Source organism: Podarcis pityusensis (genome assembly GCF_964106645.2).
Source record: "Podarcis pityusensis genome assembly, chromosome: 3".
Lineage (NCBI taxonomy): Eukaryota > Metazoa > Chordata > Lepidosauria > Squamata > Lacertidae > Podarcis > Podarcis pityusensis.
Window position 1 is genome coordinate 96,552,692 of NC_138026.1, and position 18,010 is coordinate 96,570,701.

At 41.8% G+C, this 18,010-nt stretch overlaps 1 protein-coding gene and 1 pseudogene across 4 annotated transcripts in view; one reads left to right on the forward strand and one right to left on the reverse strand.

Moving 5' to 3' along the window:
- The window catches only part of KCNK2 (potassium two pore domain channel subfamily K member 2), a 135,215-nt gene that overhangs the window by 80,690 nt on the left and 36,515 nt on the right, over nucleotides 1–18,010 (reverse strand). For all 3 annotated transcript variants that reach the window (XM_081000583.1, XM_081000584.1, XM_081000585.1), the window contains exon 2: nucleotides 14,867–15,177. In XM_081000583.1, the coding sequence (XP_080856709.1) occupies nucleotides 14,867–15,177 (311 nt within the window). The remainder of the gene's footprint in view (nucleotides 1–14,866; nucleotides 15,178–18,010) is intronic.
- LOC308473282 (tigger transposable element-derived protein 1 pseudogene) lies at nucleotides 3,635–5,266 on the forward strand (annotated as a pseudogene). Its single transcript, XR_013991614.1, has 2 exons — nucleotides 3,635–3,685; nucleotides 3,857–5,266. The product of XR_013991614.1 is annotated as a tigger transposable element-derived protein 1 pseudogene (transcript).

The window sequence follows — 18,010 nt, forward strand, 5'->3', positions numbered from 1 at the left end:
AGGTGTAAAAATATGGCAACCTTAGTCATAACCACAATACATACTCAAGCATTTGGGGATTTTATTTAGCTAAACTGGATCTACATAGGTCTTTCTTCCAGCTGAACCATATGGGTATGTTGGGAGCAATAGCCAAAAGAAGGGGTCCAAGAGCTCAAGAAGTTCTTAGGATTCTGATCACGTGTTCCATAGCATGGCTATATACTAATACTAGCATGAGCCAAGGGGACAAAGTCACAGAGAACTCCTCCAGACATTCCCAAGGCTTACACAGGCACAGTGGGGCCCATTTTTTTACTTTCAACAGGATAACTTGTTTAAAAACCATCTCATGACATGAAGCTTAGAATTCTGGTCAATCCAGTCCATTCACCACCTTTGAATAAGCCACAAGTTTGACACTTTCTAACAAAAACATTTTCATTCAAGCACTACTGTAAGAGCCACCAGCATCAAAAACTCTGCCCATGCATGTAAAAAGTTAACTAGGGAATGTTGGCCAGCACAGTGGCACTAATGCTGCCCTCTTAATACTGACATTGGTGATACTTATCTGGACCGTATGCGACAGGGTGGTGGGCCCGGGATTGTGTGGGCATACCGATCGGAGCACCAGATTGGATGTGCTAGTTTGCCCACTCAACCCTCACTTCGTCACTGTCCTGCGCTGCAGCCACACCATCAAGCTAATGCCCTAGGTGTACCTGTGCTTCACTGCACTGAGTGCTTTCGCTCTTAACAGCAGGAATGACCCAGAAGACAGTCCCTTCTGCATTACACTCTACCCTTTCCCTTTCTACAGCATCCATGAGTGTATAGTTAATAGAGGAACCATTCATTTTGGAGGTTTGTAAGAAGTAGGAAAGCCTCTGTGCAGGGTATTGATTTAAAGCTGCTACCACACAACTGCTTCTTTGGCTGAAGCTGGATTGAGATAAGAACAAAAGTAAAGGTATATTCTTAAATTTTTATTTTTCAAACTTACGCATTGCTATCATCACTGAGGATACTGTTAATAGCGTCCCAATATTAACTGCCCAAGCCAATGGAAAAAACAAGATAATATATATAGAGGGGGGGCAACTGAGCACTAGCAAACATGTGGTCAGCTGTTTGTTTGTTTGTTTGTTTTTATTTGCACTTTACAAATTCAAATGTGTACAGACTCATTTAAAGGCATCCACATAACCTAATCTGTTTGTTCACAAGGCTGTTACCACAGTATGGCTTTCAAAAACTCAAGTGGAATTTTGTCATGTGATGGGAAAAGTGGAGGATGTATGGAGACATGATACATGTGTATTCTTGAGGGACCTTTACAATACTTAATGCAGGGATGGGGGACCTGTGGCTCTCCACAGGGATGGAATTCAGGATGGGACCAGATAGGCCCAGCCAACCTACGTAGTTATTTTAAAGGGCAGGCCCTGACTACCTAATAGCTTTGTTATCTAGGAGTCTCAGTGAATTCTACTTGTGTTATGTTTCCACTACTCGGGTCAGCTTTCCTCAACCTGGTTTTATACAGGTAGCCTAAAGTCCACCCTTAAATATGTTTCTTACAGATATATTTAGTGTCTATATGGAAAATCATGACTAATCATGAATCCCTCCGCCTAGAAACTGCAACATTCTCAGTAGGATTACACAACAAACCATTAAACCAATAGCACTTTAGAGGGCACATTATTGCATTATCAGACATTACAATGCAAACCACACGCTTTTAAACAACTCACTGGCTTTCCCATAAGAAAGTGGTCACCCCACTTGCGACTTTGGCTATACTACGCATAATCGTGTGTGTGTGTGTGTGTGTGTGTAGCCACAGGAACCTATAAAATTTGATAACCCATTAAATCATTTAACTTCAGATGTATTTGACTCTGTGATGGATCACCATGTTAAAATAAGTCTCCCTGGGGAAATACTACATTAAAATGAAGACAGACATAAAAGGTCAGTCCCTCAAGCTGTGCATATTTCTGTTTGATTTTACAAGTGATGATTTAGCCTGCGGTTACGTGCAACACATTCCAGTTTCTAACCGTTTATATCAGTGAAATCCCATTACTTAGAAACCAAATCCAGCATGGCTGTTCCCACTGGCTGACCACTTGCTTGTCCACCATCTTTCTTATAGCAGTAATAGCAGTAGAACTAATATCACAAGGCCACTGAAGAAGAAAACTTCCATGAACAACTCATTCACTGCAGGAAATGCATATGACCTAGACTTCTGATAACTGAACCTGTCAGAAAACTAGTTCACCTATGCACACATTTAGAGAGAGAGAGAAAATGTTGGCATATACTGAAAGAGGCCCAGAGTTTTGAGTCATCTGAATAAGCCCATAAAGAGCTCACACCTGTGGGTGTTGGGTGTTACAACCCTGCTGATCGTCTGTGTTTTAAAAGCGTCCAATTTTGATCTTGTAAGTACTATAAAAGTGCCACAGATGACTTTAGTTAGAAATCAAGCAGTATCTGGAGTATAAAATATTATCCTTTGTGTATACAGTGGTGCCCCGCAAGACGAATGCCTCGTAAGACGAAAAACTCGCTAGACGAAAGGGTTTTGCGTTTTTTGAGCTGCTTCGCAAGACGAAAACGTCTTGCAAGTTTGTTTCCTTTTTCGTAAAACCGTTAATACCCAGGGTGCATTGCTTGAAGAGGTGCAGTTGCGACTTGACTTCGAGGAGCAACTCATAGCATGCAGTGTGGTAGCCTTTTTTGAGGTTTTTGAAGACATTGCTGATTTTTGAAGCTTTTCCAAAACTTCTTTTGCAGCCATTTGGTAAGTTAAACTTTTAAAACTTTTTGGGGGGTTTTCGGATTTTGGGTTGGGGTGTTTGGAATTCAAGGACTTGGTGTTGGGGAGGGGTTTGCAAGAATCTGGAAGCTTGTGTGGTTTTTTTCTGCATTTTTATGATTTTCTGTGACCATTGGGCTACTCTGCTGGTTTTTTAAAAAAAAAAATCTGGGTTTGAATTTCTGTGTGGTGGGTGGCTGGGGGAACAGTTGAGGAGGGGTTTGCAAGAATCTGGGAGCTTGTGTGGGTTTTTTTTTTTAATTTTATGATTTTTTGTGACCATTGGGCCATGTTGTTTTTTTTTAAAAAAAAATTCTGGGTTTGATTTTCTGTGTGGTGGGTGGCTGGGGGAACAGTTGAGGAGGGGTTTGCAAGAATCTGGAAGCTTGTGTGGTTTTTTTCTGCATTTTTATGATTTTCTGTGACCATTGGGCCACTCTGCTGTTGTTTAAAAAAATTTCTGGGTTTGATTTTCTGTGTGGTGGGTGGCTGGGGGAACAGTTGAGGAGGGGTTTGCAAGAATCTGGGAGCTTGTGTGGGTTTTTTTGAATTTTTATGATTTTCTGTGACCATTGGGCCATGTTGTTGTTTTTTTAAAAAAATTCTGGATTTGAATTTCTGTGTGGTGGCTGGCTGGGGGAACAGTTGGGGAGGGGTTTGCAACAGTTGGGGAGGGGTTTGCAACAGTTGGGGAGGGGTTTGCAATTTCTGTGTGGTGGGTGGGTAGCTAGGTGGCTGGGGGAACAGTTGAGGTTTTTGAAGACTTTGGTGATTTTTTGAAGCTTTTCCAAAACTTCTTTTGCAGCCATTTGAGGTTTTAGAAGACTTTGGTGATTTTTGAAGCTTTTCCAAAACTTCTTTTGCAGCCATTTGGTAAGTTAAACTTTTAAAACTTTTTTGGGGTTTTTTGGATTTTGGGTTGGGTGTTTGGAATTCAAGGACTTGGTTCTGGGTTTGAATTTCTGTGTGGTGGGTGGCTGGGTGCTTTTGAATTTTTTGGATGTGAAGCACTGATTCTTTTTTTCTTTTTTTTTCTTTTTTGAGTTTGCGAAGGTAGGAGCTGTGCTGCCATGGGACCCAAGAAGACTGCTGCTGCAGAGGCCGGCGAGAGGAAGAAGGAGAAGGTGACGCTGGAAATGAAGAAGGAGATCATCCGGAAGCACGACGGTGGAATGCATGTGACAGACCTCGCCAGGGTGTACGGGAGGAATCCATCGACCATCGGGACCATCCTGAAGATGAGGGAGAAGATCCTTGCGACTGATGCAGCCAAGGGAGTCACCAGGATCGTGAAGAACCGCCCAGCTGTTCTGGAGGAGGTCGAGAAGTTGCTGCTCATCTGGTTAGAAGAGAAGCAGCGTGCAGGGGACACAGTGACTGAGGCCGTCATTTGTGAGAAGGCCAAGGCCTTGCACGCAGACCTCGTCCGGGAACAGCCAAAAACCTCAGGCGAGCCAGAAGTCTTCAAGGCAAGCAGAGGTTGGTTTGACTGGTTCAAGGCAAGATCTGGAATCCACAGCGTGGTCAGGCATGGAGAGGCTGCCAGTTCTGATGTTCCTGCGGCTGAAGACTTTGCAGCGGAGTTCCTGGAGGCTGTGAAGACGGAGGGCTACGTTCCACAGCAGGTCTTCAACTGCGACGAGACCGGGCTGTTTTGGAAGAGGATGCCCAAAAGGACTTTCATCACACAGGAGGAGGCCAAGTTGCCTGGCCACAAGCCCATGAAGGACCGTCTGACCCTGCTCTTCTGCGCCAACGCAAGCGGCAACCTGAAGATCAAGCCCCTGCTGGTGTACCACTCGGAGAACCCACGGGCCTTCAAGAGACACAAGATCGACAAGGAGCAGCTGAGTGTCATGTGGCGATCCAACAGTAAGGCTTGGGTCACACGTGTGCTGTTTGTGGACTGGGTCAATCTTGCTTTTGGCCCTGCTGTCAAATAGTACCTGCTGGACAACGACCTGCCGCTGAAGGCTTTGCTTCTGATGGACAATGCTCCTGCTCATCCTAAAGGCCTTGAGGAGGACTTGTTGGAGGAGTTCAGCTTCATCAGCATCATGTTCCTGCCACCTAACACCACGCCACTGCTCCAGCCGATGGATCAGCAGGTCATCGCCAATTTCAAAAAACTCTACACCAAGGAGCTTTTCAGGCGATGCTTTGAGGTGACTGATTGCACCACCATCACCCTGCGGGAATTCTGGAAGGACCACTTCAACATCGTCACCTGCTTGAAGATGATCACCACGGCCTGGAAAGGGATCAGCCAGAGAAATTTGAATTGCGCTTGGCGCAGCCTGTGTTGCCTTGGGGAGGACCATGGGCCTGGAGGTCACAGAGGAGGACGTCTGCGAGCTGGTGGAGGAGCACGACCACGAGCTGACCACCCAGGAGCTGGTCGAACTGCAGGCAGAGGCTGCGCAGGAGCAGGCCTCGCTGGAAGAGGAGGAAGCAACTGAGCAACGGCTGTCCTCCAAAGAACTGAGGGACATTTGCCTGAAGTGGAAGGATGTGCAGGCTTTTGCACAGCGGCACCACCCTGACAAGCACGTGGCACATGACCTTGTGAACACTTTTGATACGAGGGTCATGTCGCCTTTCAGGGAGGTGCTGAAAAGGCGGATGAAGCAGCAGACCATGGACAGGTTCTTCAGCAAGAAGCAAAGAGTGGAAGAGGAACCTTCTTCGAGTTGTCCCCCAGAGTCTTAGAAAATGTACTGTACACTTTGTTGATTTTTAAATGTTTTTCTGTCATGTTTAGAAACTTAATTTATTGTTCCTTCAATTTTTGAAATGCTCTTTACAGTATGTGTGACTTTAAAGAGCACTTAATAAACTCTTGTTGTACCAAATTTGGCTTTGTTTGGACTTTTTTTGACCATAGGAACGCATTAATTGAATTTCAATGCATTCCTATGCGATTTCGTGCTTCACAAGATGAAAAATTCGCTAGGCGAAAAAACTCGCGGAACGAATTAATTTCGTCTTGCGAGGCACCACTGTACCAAAAAGCATGACAGTAAATAAGGTGTCCCTCATTGTTGATTAAATCTCTGGTTTTGGGGTTTTGGATATTTATAGAGGCAGGAGTTGAGAGACAAAAGCATGTTAATGGAGAAGAATCCCAGAATCATAGAACTGTAGAGTTGGAAGTGACCCTGAAGGTCATCTAGTCCAACTCCCTGCAATGCAGGAATCTCAACTAGATCATACATGACAGGTGGCCATCCAGCCTCTGCTTAAAAACCTCCAGGGAAGGAGAATCCACAACCTCTCATGGGAGTCTGTTCCACTGTAAAACAGCTATTCCTGTTAGAAAGTTCTTCCTGGTGTTTAGTAGGAACCTCCTTTCTTGTATCTTGAATCCATCGGTTCAAGTCCTACTCTCCAGAGCAGGAGAAAACAAGCTTGCTCAAACCTCCATGTGACAGCCCTTAAGTATTTGAAGATGGCTATCATATCTCCTTTCAGTCTCACTACTTTTCCCAATTAAAATTCATTTTGTTAATTTTGGCCCAGTTCTCTAATCTGCCAAGGTTATCTCGAATCCCAATTGTCTTCAGTGGCCTTGGCTACCCCTCCCAGTTTGGTGTCATCTGCAAATTTGATTAGCATCCCCTCAATACTTTCATCCAAGTCCTTTATGTTGAACAACAACAGGCCCAGGACACAACCCTGTGGCACCTTACTTGGCACTTTTTTTCCAGGATGACAATGAACCGTTAATGAGTACTTGTTCAGTTCAGTTATCTTGTCCATGTCTTCTTTTCTCCCCTTTTTGAAAATTGGGATAACATTTGCCTGTCTCCAGTCTGCAAGAATCTCACTTGTTCTCCAATAATTCCCAAAGAATTACATCCACAAGCTCCTTTAGTACCCTTGGGTGCAGCTCATCAGACCCTGGAGATTTGAATTCATTTGAAGTAACTACATGTTCCCTTACCCCCTCTTTTCCTATGTTGGGCTTCAGCTTCCTCCTTGCATTGTTTATTCTGTTAACAATAGGCTGTGCTTTCAATTTGGGTGAAGATAAGAGGCAAATAGATATTAAGCAGTTCTGCCTTCTCTCTGCCACCCAACAGCATTTCTCCATCTTCTCCAAGCAAGGGGCCTACTATTTGCTTGTTTTTCCTCTTGCTTCAAACAACTTTTTTTTTACAAAATAAAGCACGGAATCCGCTTCAGAAGGATGTATTTGAGAAGCAAGGTGAAAGTGGAGCTAGGCATTCAGTCATATGGTGCAATCCAAAGAGATTCCCCTAGTGAAGGTCTACTGCATGTAGGGGAAGTGTAAAAGGAAATGAGAAAGAACAGCAATCCTCTCTTCCACCAGCAGCTCCATATAAAGGTAAAGGGACCCCTGACCATTAGTGCTCATCTTGCTTTATTGGCTGAGGGAGCTGGTGTACAGCTTCCGGGTCATGTGGCCAGCATGACTAAGCCGCTTCTGGCAAACCAGAGCAGCGCACGGAAACGCTGTTTACCTTCCCTATTTATCTACTTGCACTTTGACGTGCTTTCGAACTGTTAGGTTGGCAGGAGCAGGGACCGAGCAACGGGAGCTCACCCCGTCGCAGGGAATCAAACTGCTGGCCTTCTGATCGGCAAGTCCTAGGCTCTCTGGTTTAACCCACAGCGCCACCCGCACCCCACTTATCAATAGGAGAGGAACACTAATTCTTTCTTTGCCAAGAAAGTTGGAATCGGTTAAAATTACAGTGTGAGTGAAGTAATGATACAGTACAGGGGTGGCGAACTTTTGGCCCTCCGGATACACTTTGGACTACAACTCCTATCATCCCATCCCAATTAACACTTTTTGGTAGAACACTGAATATGAGTGCCACTCTGATAGCCAATGTCAGCCATGTAGTGCTTGCACCATAGAGATGATGGTGAAAGTGTACAATTAGGCTGAAATTTGGGACAATTGTGACTTGTGAGAGTGGTCTCTTTTATATATATTTATTCTATTTATTTATAAGACTGCTTACATATCCTTCATCATAAGGTCCCTGGGCAGGTTACAACAATAGGCAGCAATGTCTTACAAAAAGAGGTAAAACTATTAAAATCATAGCAGAAGTAAAATCTTTCCAAATGGTACAAAATAGTATAAATTCATCAAATGAGGTGGATTCCACAAAACAAAATACTTTAACTATCAAAGGCCAGGGTAAAGATGTGTGTCTTCAACATATGTGTATAATGAATATGCTAGAAATCTGTGGAGAGAGATCACCACAATTTAGGGACTAACACAGAGAATGCCTTCTCCTTGACCACCACTCCCCACACTTCTGAGGGTGGCAGGGTTACCAAGAAAGTCCCCTCTGAAGATCAAGAAGGTCAGTAGGCCTGGAGACAGTCCTTCAGATATTTGATGCCAGAGACATTTAGGACTTTAAACACTAACATGAGCACTCTGAATTGGACCAAGAAATGAATTGGCAATCAGTGTAGCTGATTTCAAACAGGGTTCTATGAGATCTAATTGAGCCCCAGCTAGTAATCTGGCTGCTGCATTTGATAACAGTTTGCCTTTTCACATCATCTCTAAGGGCAGTCCAATGTAGAGTGCATTGTAAACAGTCCGATCTGGAGGTAACCACAGCATGGAGCACAGTGGCCAAGCCATCTCTTCCAAGAAGGACCACAACTGGAGAACCAGACAGAGCTGGAAGCAGGCACTTCAGGCCACCAAGGCTACCTGAAGCTCCAGAGGCAGTGTTGGATCCAGGAGGAGCCCAGATGTTGTGCTCACTGCTATGGAAATGTGGTCTCTTTGCAACAAAGTTAACTTTGGAAAAATATGTCTGAATTCCCTATAACTTAACAACTGCCTATTTGTAGCAAAATCTCTTTATAGGATGATTCAGAAAACCCAAAATTGTGGATTTATTTTCAACGTATGTTGACATTTTCTTTCTCTATAAGTATGCATAGTGAACTAGTTATCTAAAAAGGCCCTCTTTCTCAACCAGTTGGGTTCCATCCCATCCTATTTTAATTATTTTTAACTTTTGTGTTAGCATTGTGTTAGTATTATTATGAATGTAAAAGTAGCATTCAAGGTTACCCTTATTGCACACTGTCTGAAACATTATTTTTATTGTGGTACACAAAACTAAAAGCTATAGGTCTGTGCTAATGGTGTGAATCATGAAAAAATGAAATGAGAAAGTCATAATAGATCATATTACATCACTAAGTTCATCTTCCTGATAGTGGCAAGAAGATGTGAATGAGTGCACTACCAAAGGGTCTTCAAGTATTCATTTTGACAAAGTAAGGTGAGTGTGTTTCACTGACAAATCAATCATTCATGTTTTGTGCTACTTCTACAATTAATCTAGTTATTCATATTAAATTATATGAAAAGTACAGAAAGACAAGAAGGGTTTTCTAAGAAAAAAAGCTTAACTGTTAAGAAATTTATGAAATGTCTCTGATAATTTCACTGTGTAGAAAAAAATTGAGTTTATTGAGTGGGAACATGTTCCTCCAGTTCTTTGACTATTTTTTGAAACTCAAACCAGCGTTTAAGACTACTGAATACTGCCTGAAACATTCACCTACTTTCATTTTTAAAAATGAAAGTGAAAATATTTATCTTTTATAATTATTGTCATATGCTTGTCTGCCCAGAAGTTATCCCTACTGAGTTACTTCTAAGCAAGTGTATAAAATTTTAGCCTTATGTAAGTCTCAAAAAACAGCCTGGAAAAGAAAATACCTTCTTAAATAAACACCATGGATATCATAATTCAACTTTTCCTGTACAGTCATACCTCAGCTCCTGAACGCCTTGGGAGTCAAACATTTCGGCTCCCGAACGATTGAAAACTGGAAGTGAGTGTTCCGGTTTTTGAACGTTCTTTCAGAAGCCGAAAGTCCAATGGTGCTTCTGCGGCTTCTGATTGGCTACAGGAGCTTCCTGCAGCCAATCAGAAGCCACACTTTGGAAGTTGGACATTTTGGAAGTCTAACAGACTTCCAGAATGGATTCTGTTCAACTTCCAAGGTACGACTGTATTGAACAATCATTCAGCTCTAATATCTCAGACCACTGAAGTGTCCCTATATTCCAGCAACGTCCCTGATTTAGAGAAGCCATCCCGGTTTCTGATTTGATCCTGGAATGTCCCACATCTCCTTACGATGTCCCTATTTTCATTGGAGAAATGGAGAGTATGGAGTTATCCAACCCCTGAGCCATCTGAAGGCAATCCTGTATAAGGATGTTTTTTAATGTTTAATGTTTTATTTTGTTTTTATTTATGTTGGAAGCTGCCCAGAGTGGCTGGGACAACCCAGTAAGATGTGTGGGGTATAAATAGTAAAATTATGATTATAGAATGTGATGTCCCAATTTCATTGGAGAAATGTTGAAGGGTATGCTGTCTTACCTTCTGAAAAGGCTATGATGGTCTTGCTCTAGATCTGACTTCCTCACATCTTCAACATAACACATATTATACTTAATTCTAATCAACAGTGTCTGGGATTTCAACATCCCCTACTCTGAAGTAAATAATATATGTAGCGCAATTTACAGCTTACTGGCTTTAGACTTGAGTATAATGGTCCCAAAATATAATATATACTGAAAGGAAGATTGTGGTCACTCAAAGTTAATTAATAACTCCATAATTATTCAGCAGGTTCTTGAAACCTGATGTCAGTTTTCAAATAATACATCACTGCTGCATCATTAGAAAAGTTACTTCAGAGGAAGCTGACTTCTCAAAAGTTAACAAAATTTCCTGATTAACCAATATTCTGACACAAATGAATGCTTTTCACTGATTCAGTCCATACTTGAATGGTTTTCAAGTGCCAAGTATGCCACCTAGCTAATGTATGAACTATACCATTGACTGCTGGGTTTCTCTAGTTGGAAGTGTGTGTTCTTCTCATGGAGTCAGTTTACTAGGCGTTTTATCTCTCCGTGTTATGATGATGATCTGATCAAATGTAGACCCTAGACCAGAATAATCATTTCAGCCTAAGGTACTGGAGTTGAATGATTATCCCAAAGAAAAAATGTTGAATAGTAAGAATCCATGGTGACCATTTAGAAAGTTGTTTTATTTTGTGCCTTTTAAAAGCTGCAGTTCTATACATGCTTATCCAGAAGCAAGTCTCACATAACTCTGTTTACATGCAGAGACTTACACTATAAAAAGTTTCTTAAAAGTACTTTCCCTTTTCAAGAAATGGACCCCCCCCCAAAAAAAAAACAGGTATAAAGATGACAAGAAGACTAATTAAATGTAGACAATTAAGTTATAGTAAATAGGGACCTTTATCACTATGGAGGATATTGACTGAGTCAAACAGAAGTGTTTAAAGACTGTGGGAAATACAAGCACTTAGGCAATGAAAACATTTGGGAAGTTGCAAAATTAGGATAGTACAAAATCTTGGGAAGGGAGAATTACAGTAGTACCTCGGTTTAAGAACAGTCCAGTTTAAGAATGATTTGGTTTACAAACTCCAGAAAACTGGAAATAGTGTCTTGGTTTGAGAACTTTCCTCGGTCTAAGAATGAAATCCGAACGGTGGAAGGGCACCAGCAGCGGGAGGCCTCATTAGGGAAAGCGCGCCTTGGCTTAAGAACAGTTTCAGTTTAAGAACGGATTTCCAGAATGGATTAAGTTCGTAAACTGAAGTACCACTATATAGTGCATTAGTGGTGAGGGAGGAGATAATTCAAATTTAAAGGGAAACAGCCCAAAATGTTGGCATTGAAATCCCCATTAGAAAAACCTTGCAAATTTTGCATTATCAAGTTGTCACAACTAGTACCAAGGTTCAAATCCTAGGCAGTGACCAAGTAAAAGGTCATAATAATGACCTACTTAATAGTTATGTTGTTGAAATTAACACAATTTTTTAATTTTCTACAGTTTACTCATTTTATAGACGTGATAAAAATAGGGCTTATGGGAAAAGATTAAAGTGAACAGAAATATTATATGTAGCAAAGTGTAAAAAGGACCCCTGACCATTAGGTCCAGTCGTGGTCGACTCTGGGGTAGCGGCGCTCATCTCGCTTTATTGGCTGAGGGAGCCGGCGTACAGCTTCTGGGTCATGTGGCCAGCATGACTAAGCCGCTTCTGGCGAACCAGAGCAGTGCACGGAAACGCCGTTTACCTTCCTGCCAGAGCGGTACCTATATATCTACTTGCACTTTGACCTGCTTTCGAACTGCTAGGTTGGCAGGAGTACACAACTCTAAAAACCATTTGAAGCCACAATAGTTCCACTGATGGTAAACCCCTAACTCCTGAGTAAATGGATTAAGCATTAAAAGTACCACATATAGGTTATCTACCACAAATTAATAGCAATTAGGGATGTTCCACTTTAGATCAAATGCTATTGAGCTGAATCTTAGCAAGAATCCTACTGGTGATTACAGAAAACTTTCATCAATAATTAGTTGTGATATAAATGTCCCATGTGCATGCATTCATAAGATTGCTTCAAAAAGTCCTTGTTATACTACAACTGCCCATAGTCACAAATGACTAAAAAATTATAGGAAGCTGAATTTAATTTTAGCCTGAAACAAGATAACAGGTAACTATTGTCTGAAAACAGAACATTATAGTGAATAAATTTCTGTAATTTTCTTCACACTCACTCTATCATTAGAGCTATCTTAATACCCTACTATTGCATAATGTTTATCTTTATATCCTTCAGAAAATTCAGTTCTAAAATACTGTTTATGTGTTCAGTCACATGGGAGAACAATCCCCACTGAAGCGAAAACTGTTATTATAATTGTACCATGAATGAGCAACTGAACTCCATTGCTCAACACAATATATTTTCAAGAGCAATTAAGTAACTACATAAGATGACAGGAGGAGGGCAAACTTCCAAGCAAGAGGAAGAGTGAAAGCTTATGCCTACTATAGAAAGTATGGAGAATCTTTTGCACTCCAGATATTGCTGAACCACAGTTTCCATCAGGCCCAACAAGCATCGCCAATGACCAGGAATGATGGGAATTGTAGTTCACCAACATAAGGAGGGCCCTAGATAACCCACAACTGTCCTATAGAATGGCAATCAGCATGTGAAGCTGAACTTTTCAAGATGGGCAGATCATAAAGTGAGTCCAATAGAATGATGACACTGTCACCCAATGCATATTAAAATGGGCTAAAACTGCTCCCTTTAAACAAACATACAATCAAAACCATCCTACTAGTTGGTTGCTGGATTATGTCAAACTTTTCTCACTACCACCTTGGAGCCCTCCAGAACCAACTATTTGTGGGTTAGGGGTGCTTGAAGAGTTTAGTACTTCTTTGTTTTTCTATATAAAATTACCTGACCCACACTTTAGCAATTAATGAGAGGATCTGAATTGAGCTATCTACCTGATTAACACTTTTTTCTGAATGTTAAGACATAGTCCTCAGCAGCTTAAGCGTGCCAAAAATATGCATTTTAGTAAACACTTTGTGAGGAAATACACATTTAAACAGTGTTTTTTTTCGGGGGGGATGCAGGGCTACGCATACCCCTAAACATTTTGTGAATCTAAGTCATTGAAGGGCAGTATTTCAATATGAGTATGAAAATGAGAGTACCCCTAAACATTTTTTTTCTTTTTGAAAAAAGCACTGTTTTTAAATATGCATTTGGGGAGAAAATTCATGTTCAAATTATATCTTAAGATGCATATTTAAATAAGTGTTTTTGAAATTATCATTTATATACTTATAAAAAACAGATCAACATAGAATGGAATAATGGGTAAAAACATGTTAAAGTGACACAGGCTAAAAATAGGCAGATTCAGCCATACCTAGCTGGGGCATCAGCTGTTTTCATTCAGAGCTCTATACATTGACAAGAGTGAAAGCGATCAAACGCAATGCCAGTATAAGGTATCTTGCAATGATTTACAATGTGTGTGCATTCAAACACTGAAAAGTCCAGGCTTTTCCTAGGTAGAATCAAATATTCTTTTTAATAAGTAAGTTTAATCAGACTGTACTTCAACAACAGGGGCAGAATAAATTTACTTATTTAATAAAATGCATGAATAAACATGGCCCTACCCTTTGACTACTGTGGTCTTAGTATACTGATTTGTCTCTATTCTCCTAGCACTGAGAACAGTACAGTAAAGAGAGTGACCCTAAAGCCATTTGAAGACTCACTGGGGGAGGGGCAGGTGGAAATGGAGCTGGGAGGCCCATTGATAAGATGAAAATTACACCGCTGGAAGTCCTGTCTCCTTGGTAAGCCCATGGAAAGTTCCTCAGCAGTAGGAACCAAATCAGGGTGAGTTGGGGGCACAGTGTACTTGGAAGAGGATTCCCCTAACCTGCTCCCCAAAGTAGACAACAACCACACCGCTCATGGAACTGGCAAAATTAAGTCCTTCCCATTGAATGCAATAAAAGGGACAAAACAAAAAATGCCCCCACCAAATGTTTTTAAAAGCTACCCCTTCCCATTTCCCTCCCTGGGAAGTCAGCATGCAGAGCTCTGAATGTAGTAGCTGCTCTGCCACGGAATCTCCTCACCACTATTTGCCCTGCCAATGGCAGTAGGATTAGTGGGAATTAAAGTACAGTAAGCTTCAAAAGTTCAAAGTGATATGTTGTATCTGGTACCCTCCACTGACTTCTGCAAAGAACTGTTTATACTTGATTATGGCCAGAAATAATATTCATACAAGTCAGTAAGCCTCCCGTTTATTCTTTTGCCAGGCAATATGACTAAATAACAACCTAAATGTAAGAAGAGAATGATGTGTTGTATCTGCCAACAAACAGCAATTTAAGAAGCACAACAGAAACATTTGATGGAAGGATTTGCTCCATTAGCCTAGTATAAAAAATGAAATTAGCAATGATTTTTGCACAATAAAGCCTTAAGTCAAATTACTTGTGCCAAACATTATTTCTTATGGATATCAGGCCATGGTACATTATAGCTGGTATAGCTGCATCCGTGTAACCAATAAACAACATTTCCTTTAAAACAGGGCAAGAGCACACTTCTTTACAGGGAATTACCTGAATCAGTTCTTCAAGTACTGTGTCATTCACACAGTTGTGGTGTGATACGAACTCCTGCTTCTGGAGCACAATGGTTGTTCTCTGGTTACTTTCATGTGGCTGTTCCAGGGCTTTGAAAACAGTAGCTCCAATAATTAAATACAGAACCACCACCAGAAAAATGGTTGAGACCGTCTTCCATTTCATAACATTAATAGTTGTATCACTCTCCTCCCGCGAGGCAAGCACAGTGGGTTTGGTAGAAAATGAAAGCCTGGGCTTTGAGTTCTGAGTGGCAGATTTGGGATCCAGCAAGTCAGGTGCCGCCACTGATGAAAGAAAAAACAAAAAAACACACAGAAAGTTACTTTTTCCCAGGCTTGTCACATATTTATTCAGTATTTCTTTTTGCTAGAGGGTAAGACAGAAGCTTTAAATTCATATAACAATCTAACTTCATAGATGCTGACATTATGAATGAACTCAACATATCCATCTTCCCCATGATTTACAGTTTACTATATAGACTGAGGGGTTCCTGCAACCTGTTGTGACAGTACTGTAACTGTGGTCCAAGTATTGCAAAAATGTACATAGCATTTTATATAATTTCTGATGGTTTTAACATTTCTTGTTTTGGTTTAAGCATTGTGCATGAGATACCCAATCTATGTTTTAAGTTTAGCTCTGAAAAGTTAATCTCTTCTCACATCTTACACACAGTGCTGAGAAATGCATTTTTAACCACTTCCTCTTGTGCATAACTTTCAACAAAAATTCCCCTGTAAGATCACTGAGATATTTGCCATATCAATGTACTTTTTTCTCCAGTTATTAATTTGTTTTCAATGACCACAATCCTCCTTTCAGTAGTGTTAGGGAAATTAATCATGAGTAGCATCAGTCAGCAAGTATTTGTTAAGTGAAATCCATATTAGAAATGTGAGTGCTGGTACCTAGCTGAAAAAATGCATGTATGTGGCTAGAATTTAAAGTAGTTCTTAAGTGCTAGGACTAAAGTTGTAGGTTGAATGGGAGCCTAGGACTTTTCTACCTCTATGTCATGCAAACATTAGAAGACTTTTTTCTTACAGTAGCTACATATGGAAGCAGTAAATTATAGCCTCCATAACTCCTGGAGAGTTAAATAAGAATATGCCACATCAACACATTTGAAATTTCTCTATAAGGTCATGGGAATATTGGCCATATTTAATGTATTTTTTCCCTCCAGTTACTAATTTACTTCTGAGGGACCACAGTCCTCCTTTCAGTGGTATTAAGGAAACCCCACACCTAAAAGCAGATGCAAATCTCTTTCCCTTTATCATTTTCATCATCTGAAAGATGGACATGCTTTGGAGAAAAAGGGGGTGACAGAATGCTGTATCATACTTCCCATGCAAATAAGTTCAACTATATAGCATTATAGCACCATCAGACATAGAACGAGAGAGACTTGCATGCATAGTAAATTTAATTAGTACAGTTGTAGACATGACCTCCCCTTCCCCCCAAAAGGGGCAGCAGGTAAGAGCTGTCACAGATGAGAAACTTCATGTGATCATTCGTCATGACTCATTGCACTGAGCTGTCATGTAGTTACTCTTTTTCAACTCCTAGAAAGCTATAACTTGAGGCAATACCTTCACACGCCTAAGACCCTTCATTGTATTGGCTGCCTGGCAACTTTTACTGCCAAACAACTACACTGATGCAATCAGATATTTCTAAGTGGCTGAAGATGCAGTCTTAGAGCCACCTCACTCCGCCTGCAAGAGATGTGATGGAACTAATCCCATTGATTTGAGGGGGAGCATTACAGAGTCACTGGTTTGAATGATGCTTGCCTAGGGCCTTTAATGTAAGCTCCCTTTTTGACTGATGGTGGTAATGGCTTGATGTTTAGCAGGGCAATCTACAAGCTGATTGGGCTGCAGCTACCAGCGTTAAAGCCCTGTGGACTTTTATGGATACCTTGGATTGACAAATAAATATACTTTGATTTAACTGGGTAGCGGATCAGGTTGAGGAATGAGCCATGGGCAGGAAAATTAGGGCAATCCGTGGGGCAATCCCCATCCCACCACTGCTCAATGCTGGCACTATCACTTTGATCTCTCTTCCCCCTCAACGTGTTGTCACCCTGCTTCATCTCTTTCTCCCACCCCAAAATGGTGGCAATCCAGGTTTGTTGCAACAGCCCTCCTGTTATTCACCAGGACATTCTGTTCTCTTATTGTTATTTTTTAAATGTGCCTCCCACCTTCTGCCCAGATGCAACTCACGCCCATACTCCAAAGGAAATCCTGGCACCCTAGGGAAGTGCAGTCCCTAAGTTCCCTTGATCCACTCCCCTTTAGGAAGCTGTATGCAGCTAAGCTAACAAAGCAGGGGTGGGTGGGAGGGATGGGAGCTTAAAGCGTCTTCTTCTTAACGCTGATCGCATATATAGCAGACATCCCCACTCTCAGCATCCCCCTTCCCCATCAATCCTTCACTGTTCATCCATCCCTATCCACCTGCTTAGCCCTTATGAAGCTCATCCACCTTGCCAAGATTCAACACCACCACCCGGCTCGCTCCCAGGGTAAATAAGGAACCTTTACTCTGAAAAGCATCCCGAGAGATAAATTACATCCCCATGCCTCCCCCTCCCCCCACTCTTTTTTTTTTAAAGGGAAGCAACCCATTTTCCTCCTCGCCCCTTTAAAAATAAAGAGAAAAGATGCTCTTGAAATGGTTTGCAAACGGCGCGTCTTCCCATGCCCACAAGGATAGCAGGGAGCGGGCTAGATTCGGGAGTGGTTTTATGGACCTCCCGGACCTTCGGCTTCATCCCCCCACCTTCCCTTTTCCTTATGTCCCCAGCCGAAGCAACACACACCCCTTGAACAAAGATTAAGTGCAAGGAAGCGCCTAGGAGCCAAGGTGTTGCATGCAGCAAGGAAAGCTCGTGCAAGAAGGATGGAGAGCTGGGGGGGGGGGAGGCGAGGGAGGGATGGAGGCAGAGAAAGACAGCGAGGCAGGTGGGTGGGCATGGGCAAAACGGGCTCTCCTGCAAATGGGTGGGGTGGGGCTCTTTTGTGGGGAGGGGGGAGTCCGTCCCCCCCTGCCCTAGAGCGAAGATGCATCGGCAAAAGCAAAGGAGCATGCAGCATT